The sequence below is a fragment of the Terrapene carolina genome, unplaced genomic scaffold (assembly GCF_002925995.2).
Source record: "Terrapene carolina triunguis isolate 2854851 unplaced genomic scaffold, T_m_triunguis-2.0 Scaffold33600, whole genome shotgun sequence".
Taxonomy (NCBI): domain Eukaryota; kingdom Metazoa; phylum Chordata; order Testudines; family Emydidae; genus Terrapene; species Terrapene triunguis.
Genome location: NW_020697951.1, coordinates 4,587 through 11,206, shown reverse-complemented (window position 1 = coordinate 11,206; position 6,620 = coordinate 4,587). Strand labels below are relative to the sequence as shown.

Genomic DNA, 6,620 nt, shown 5'->3' with positions numbered 1-6,620 from the left:
GGGAACAGGCCCGCCCCTGTGCTGTTAGCTCCGCCCTCCTGGATACAGCCCCGCCCCTGTGCTGTTAGCTCCGCCCCCGAACACAGGCCCGCCCCCGGGATAGCCCCGTCCCGATGCTGTTAGCCCCGCCTCCTGGGGCAGGGAGGGGGACAGAGCCCGGCCGGGGGAGAGCTCAGTCCTCACCCGGGTCCGTTCCGCGATCGTCAGGCGTCTCCACGCGCAGCCCCCGGCCCAGCCTCGTTTTCACCGTGGCCCCTCCCGCGAGTGTCGGGCGGAAGTACACGAGCGGTTCCGGAGCGGCCCTAGCGCACGGACTCACCTTCGGCTGGCGGCGGAAATAACCGAGCGCGTCCGAACGGCCGCCGTCCGGCGCATGCGCATTGACGGAACCGAGTCGGTGCCGGACGTGGTCGATGTTTTCCGAGTAAGGACGGACGCACCCGAGCCCTTCTGGACCTGACTTCCAGGTCCCGAGCCGCAACCCGGAAGCTCCCGAGGAATGACGGAAAGTCCCGAAGCCCACTTCCGGGTACGCGATGGCGCCGGCGCGGACCGAAGCGAGTCCGGAAAGACCCGAAGAGCCGAGGCGGGGACTTCCGCGTGGGCGAAGGCAGCCGAGTGGCGCCGGAAAGAGCCGAAGTCGCGCGCGGGGCGGCCCGGAGCCGGCCGAGCGTCTCCGGAAAGAGCCGAAGCGCGGCCGGAAGTTGCCGAGCGGGCCCGGGCCGGGCGAGGGAGGAGGCCGGCAGCGGCGCCACACAAGATGGCGGACGGGGAGGAGGTGACTCTGGACGGGAGGCCGCTGCAGGCGCTGCGGGTCGCCGACCTGAAGGCGGCCCTGCAGCAGCGCGGCCTGGCCAAGAGCGGCCAGAAGAGCGCGCTCATCAAGCGGCTCCGCGGGGTGAGGCGCGGGGCGCAGCGCGCATGCGCGGGGGGACCCCCGCTCCCCGCCCGGCACAGGGCCCGGGGCCCCGGGGGGGAGCCAGCACGCATGCGCGGGGATCCGACCCTCGGAGGGACGGGGGGCGGGGACGGGGGGATCCGGGGGGGCGCGGGGGGGGGGGGGGGCCCGGGGTAGAGCCTACTGCCGCCAGCAGCGGGGGGCGGGGCTTGGGGAGATCCCACTGCCCCCACCAACGGGGGGGCGGGGCTTGGGGAGATCCCACTGCCGCCAGCAGCAGGGCTTGGGGAGATCCCACTTCCCCCACCAACGGAGGGACAGGGGTTTGGGGAGATCTTACTGCTGACTCCAATGGGGAGCGGGGTTTGGGGAGATCCCATAGGTACCACAAATGAGGGGTTGAGGCTTGGGGGGATCCTCTTGCTACCACAAATTCAGGGTGGTTGAGGTTTGGGGAAATCCCACTCTATCACCAATGTGGGGGGCAGGGCTTCGTGTGGATGTTCTGTTGGACAGTTCGTGGTTGGTGGAGTTGTGGTTCAGGGACACAGTCGGTTTGGTTGGAGAGTGAATGTTGTGCTAGCACTGGACTGTATTGTATTGGATGATCGATGTTGAGTTGAGTTGTGTCTGAGATATATGGTGGAATAGGTTGGATAGCAGCTGTTGTGTTGGACAGTCAACATTGGGTTGAGTTCCCGAGTTGTATGGAGGGAGTGGGTTGTATGGCAGATGTTGAGTTCGACAGTCTACACTGGATTAGGTTGTTGAGTTACAAAGTAGAATTAAATTGGGTGGCGGTTGTTTGCTTCAGTTGTAGTTGAATTTGCAAAGGAATTCGACTGGTTGGCAGTGGTTGAGTTGGGCAGCCAACATTGGGTTGGGTTTTAGTTGCGCTGTGTAGTGAATTGGATTGGGCAGTGGTGGTTGAGTTGGGCATCCAATGTTGGTTTGTTCTGTAGTTGAGTTGGGCGGTGTAATTGGATTGGGTGGTGGTGGTTGTGTTGGACAGCTGATGTTGGGCTGGGTTCTAGTTGAGTTGTGTGATGTAATTGGATTGCGTGGTGGCGGTTAGATTGGGCAGCCAATGTTGGGCTGGGTTGTAGTTGAGTTGGGCGGTAGAATTGGATTGGGTGGTGGTGGTTTAGTTGGGCAGCGAATGTTGGGCTGGGTTCTAGTTGAGTTGTGCAATTGGACTGGATTGGGCGGTCATGGTTGGACTGGACAGCCGACGTTGGGCTGGGTTTTGGCTGAGTTGTGCGGTAGAATTAGATTGGGCGGTGGTGGTTGCATTAGACAGCCAATGATTGGGTTGGGTTCTAGTTCAGTTGTGCGGTGGAATTTAATTGGGAGACGGTGGTTGTGTTGGGGAGCCGATGTTGGGTTCAGTCCTAGTTGAGTTGGGCGGTGGAATTGGATTGGGTGGTGGCGGTTGGATTGGGCGGCCAGTGTTGGGTTGGATTCTACTAGAGTTGTGCAGTTGAATTGGATTGGGTGGTGGTGGTTGTGTTGGGCAGCCAGTCTTGGGCTGGGTTCTAGTTGAGTTGTGCAATTGAACTGGATTGGGCGGTGGTGGTTGGAGTGGGCAGCCGACGTTGGGCTGTGGTGGTTGCATCGGACAACCGATATTGGGTTGGGTTCTAGTTGAATTGGGCCATGGAATTGGATTGGGCAACGGTGGTTGGGTTGGGCTGGGTTGTAGTTGAGTTGTGCAGTGGAATTGGATTGGGCAGTGGTGGTTTAATTGGGCATCCAATGTTGGTTTGTTCTGTAATTGAGTTGGGCAGTGGAATTGGATTGGGCAGTGGTGGTTGTGTTGGACAGCCAATGTTGGGCTGGGTTCTAGTTGAGTTGTGCAGTGGAACTGGATTGGGCGTTGGTGGTTTAGTTGGGCAGCCTGTGTTGGGCTGGGTTCTAGTTGAGTTGGGCGATTGAATTTGATTGGGCGGTGGAGGTTGGGTTGGGCAGGTGATTTTGGGTTGGGTTCTCGTTGAGTTGTGCAGTGGAATTTTCTTGGGCCGTAGTGGTTGGGTCGGACAGCTGATGTTGGGCTGTGTTGTAGTTGATTTGTGCGGTTGCATTGGATTGGGTGGTGGTGATGGTTTAGTTTGGCCGCCGACATTGGGCTGGGTTGTAGTTGAGTTGTGCTGTGGAACTGGATTGGGTGGTGGTTGTGTTCAGAACATTAGGTTACGTATATCCACCTCATTTGGGTCGAGTGAATAGTCCAGTGCCCTGGGGTTTTTCCAACTGGGAGTAGAAATTGGCAATGGAATCTGGTGTTTTGTCTACTGCAGTTTTGTTTGCTTACAAAGAACATACATAATCTCCTTTCTCTGAATGCAGGAGGAATCCAACACCAGCAGATGATTCCTTTGCTTGCTGTCCTGGGCTTGCCTTCCAGCCAGTTCTGTGCCCAAAAAGCTTTTGCTTTTAGTTTTTTCTTCAGGCCACGTTACTGTGCGTCCAATCTGCCTGCTTGGCTTTCTCTCTGTGTCCATGTTTTTGTCTCTCGCTTGTGCTGAGTCTAGTATTCTCACACTCTGACCCACACGTACCCTTATCCCGAAAACAGGACTCGGTGAGAACCTTTGTGTCTGAGTTGTTTGTATTCATGAGTGGCCTTGGGTGTGCCTTGGAGACTCCGACTGTTATTTGTGCTAAGCCTGAACGAAGGACAGTTTTTCATCTCATTGATAATCGTGGGCTTTGAATCCAGTCTGTAACAGTGCTGCCCTGGGCGGGGTTGGATGGCCACTCTTGTGTAGTTCTGTTGGGTTAATCATTTGGCAGGTGTGGACGGGGCGGCAGATGGATTGAGATGGGATGAAGCTGGATGGGTGAGTTGAAAGGTGGCTGTTGAGTGCGATGGATGGGGATGTTGGCGGATTGAGCATGGCTGACAGGTGTTGTCTCACGGTGGAGTTGGTTTGGGTGGCGGATGTACTGGGAAGGTCCGGGAACGTAGCAGAGGCTGTTCAGAGTCTGTGCAATGGTGGATTTTCAGGGCTATACAGCTAGGTCTGTGGCTGGTGGAGGGTCACGTGGGTTGAATGGCAAACACTGAGTTGCTCAGCCATGGGCGTCGTGTTGAGAGAGTCGACTGGGGGTCTCGGGTTGTGCGGTGGGTTACAGAGTAGACATTGCATGGGTAGGGTTGAGTCAGGCCTTGAATGTAGGCTTGCTGGGATGACTGCTGGGTTGGAGGGGCTGCGACTGGACATTGGGTGGGAAGGTGGTTGTCAGGGCAGGCGTAGCTGGGTTGGGTCAAGTCACGGATGAAGGGTGGGGAGAGGGTGTTCGGTCGGGCCGTGACAGTCCATTGAGGGAGTTAGGCTGTGGATGGGTTAAAGGAGAGCACTTGGATGGTTGGGTGGGGTCATGCGTGTGAGGGTCGGGCTCAGCCGGGCGGGGGCAGGCCCTGTCTGTAGGGTCGGGACAGGAGGGCTTGGAGGAGCTGGGGAGTGGAGGCTGGGCTGGGGGGCCAGTGCTCGGGGCCCCTTCGGCAGCAGGGATCCGTCTCTGAGCTCGTTGTCTCTCCGTCCCAGGCCCTGATGCTCGAGAACCTCCAGAAGCACTCAACCCTGCACGCCACCTTCCAGCCCAACTCCCAGGTGAGACCCCGTCACGAGCACCGGTGGGGGGGGGGTGTCTGAGCACAGGTGCAGGGAGCACAAGGGCTCTTCCATTGCCCCAGCCACCGCCAGCCCACAGTGTTCCCTCTTCTAGTCCTCCCTCTAACCACTGGAGCCCACTGCCTTCCCAGAGCCGGGAGAGAGAACCCAGGAGTCCTGGCTCCCAGCCCCCCCGCCCTAACCACTAGCGCCCACTGCCTTCCCAGAGCTGGGAGAGAGCCCAGGAGTCCTGGCTCCCTGCCCCCCTGCCCTAACCATTGGAGCTCACTGCCTTCCCAGAGCCGGGAGAGAGAACCCAGGAGTCCTGGCTCCCCGCCCCCCCCCCCCCCCCTCGCCCCCTCTCCCCCCCAGAGCCAGGGACGGAACCCAGGAGTCCTGGCTTCCAGCCCCACCCCCACTCTAACCACCATCCCCCCTCCCCCTGCAGAGCAAGGGATGGAACCCAGGCATCCTGCCCCCTCACTCTCTCATCTCCCTGCAGATCGGCGAGGAGATGAGCCAGAACAGTTTCATCAAGCAATACCTGGAGAAGCAGCACGAGCTGCTGCAGCAGCGGCTGCAAAGGGAGGCGCGGGAGGCAGCCGAACTGGAGGGTGAGTGTGAGGTGGGACCCAGTCCCTAGTGTCTGTGCCTAGGGACCCTGGTTCTTCTCAGCCTGTGTGGGGGCACCGGGCACATCTGATTGGCTGGGATTCCCCTCAGCATTCAGCCAATGGGCATGAGGCTTCTTCAGAACCCAGGCCACCGGGTGAGGTGGAAATGGGTGCCTTTGATTGGCTGACTGCAGAGGAGGGTGTCAGCCAATGGCAGGGCTGCTGCCAGGTTTGCATCTCAGGGTCTGCCCAGTACTACCTGTATCCATTCCCCTTTCTGTGGCTGGAGCGAGCTTTGCCCTCTGCATCTGGAGCAGGTGGCTGACTGGACTCTAGAACTCTGGGATTTAGAACAGCATGCTCTGGAGTTGGTGTTCTGGAGTGGGATTCTGGAACGAGCGGACTGAAAGCTAGTAAACATAGCACTTGGACTGGTCTAGAACATGCAGCCCCAGTCTGGGATTCGCTCCAGAAGGGTGCGTGGGACCCAGAAATCTGAGGTGATCTAGAACCTTGCTCTCCCCAGGGGTGTGTCATTGTCTCTGTTCATGAGCTCTCTTCGCCACAATAACCAAGCATTTTAGAACCAGGGGGTCTAGACCGAGACACCTAAAATATTGCTTGGGTCTAGACCCCTCGTGCACTCTTTGACACCATATTCAGTAGAGATCTAGAATGCTGTCTGCTCCAGATAAGAGTTTTGAGAGACCAGGATATCAGTCTAGAACCTAGATCACTCTAGATCCACGCCACTCAGATAGTTTTGAAGTGAACACTGGGTCCCATGATCCTTTGCTATCTGGATGCGAGATCTGGTTGGGGGGTCAGACCAGTGCAGTTGAAGAAACCTCACTGCATGAGGAGCTGGAAAACCGGCGAGGCAGCAAGAATGGAGAAGGAAGGTGCTGGGTCTTGAACAAGTGAGTTCTGGCTCAGATGGAGCGAGGTTCTAGATCACAGGGTGGTGGGTTCTGTCCAAGCTTCGCATGGCCTCTAGAACAGACACACATCTAGACGTTCCCTGGCGGGATCTAGATTCAACAGGCTGGGCCTGGCCTGGGTATCCAGAAGGGAGAGGTTCCGGATCAGGGGGTGGTGCAAACGTCTAGAACAGGATGCAGCCTGGACTCCAGGCCCAGCCCCTCGAGCTGATGGTTCCCTGTCACTTCCCAGCCTCCGGGAAGAGCTACCCCATCTCCCGAGAGAGAAACGACTCCGACGAGGAGGGAACTAGGAGGCAGGAGCGCCGCTCCACCCGGGTCAGGCAGGTCAGTGCTGCAGCATAGCGCTAGGGGGCGCCGGGCTGCAGGGAGCAGCGCTGGGACTCACCAGGGGGCTCTGTGCTGCAGGGAGCGGGGTCAGGGGTTGGCAGAGGGGGCTGTGCTGTGGGGAGCCAGGCAGGTGCAGCAGGGGGCGCCGTACTGCAGGGAGCAGGGCGGGGGCTCACTAGGGGGCGCCGGGCTGCAGGAAGCGGGGGCTCACCAGGGGGCGCCG

The 6,620-nt window shown here is 59.0% G+C and overlaps 1 protein-coding gene across 1 annotated transcript in view; it reads left to right on the top strand.

The window, feature by feature from the left end:
- Positions 1 to 77: 77 nt before the first annotated feature.
- The window catches only part of LOC113409477 (apoptotic chromatin condensation inducer in the nucleus-like), a gene marked incomplete at its 3' end in the record, with an annotated part of 10,889 nt that continues 4,346 nt past the window's right edge, over positions 78 to 6,620 (top strand). Inside the window, exons 1-4 of the mRNA XM_029914208.1 lie at positions 78 to 898; positions 4,447 to 4,512; positions 5,015 to 5,126; positions 6,300 to 6,406. Coding sequence (XP_029770068.1) covers positions 500 to 898; positions 4,447 to 4,512; positions 5,015 to 5,126; positions 6,300 to 6,406 — 684 coding nt within the window. The remainder of the gene's footprint in view (positions 899 to 4,446; positions 4,513 to 5,014; positions 5,127 to 6,299; positions 6,407 to 6,620) is intronic.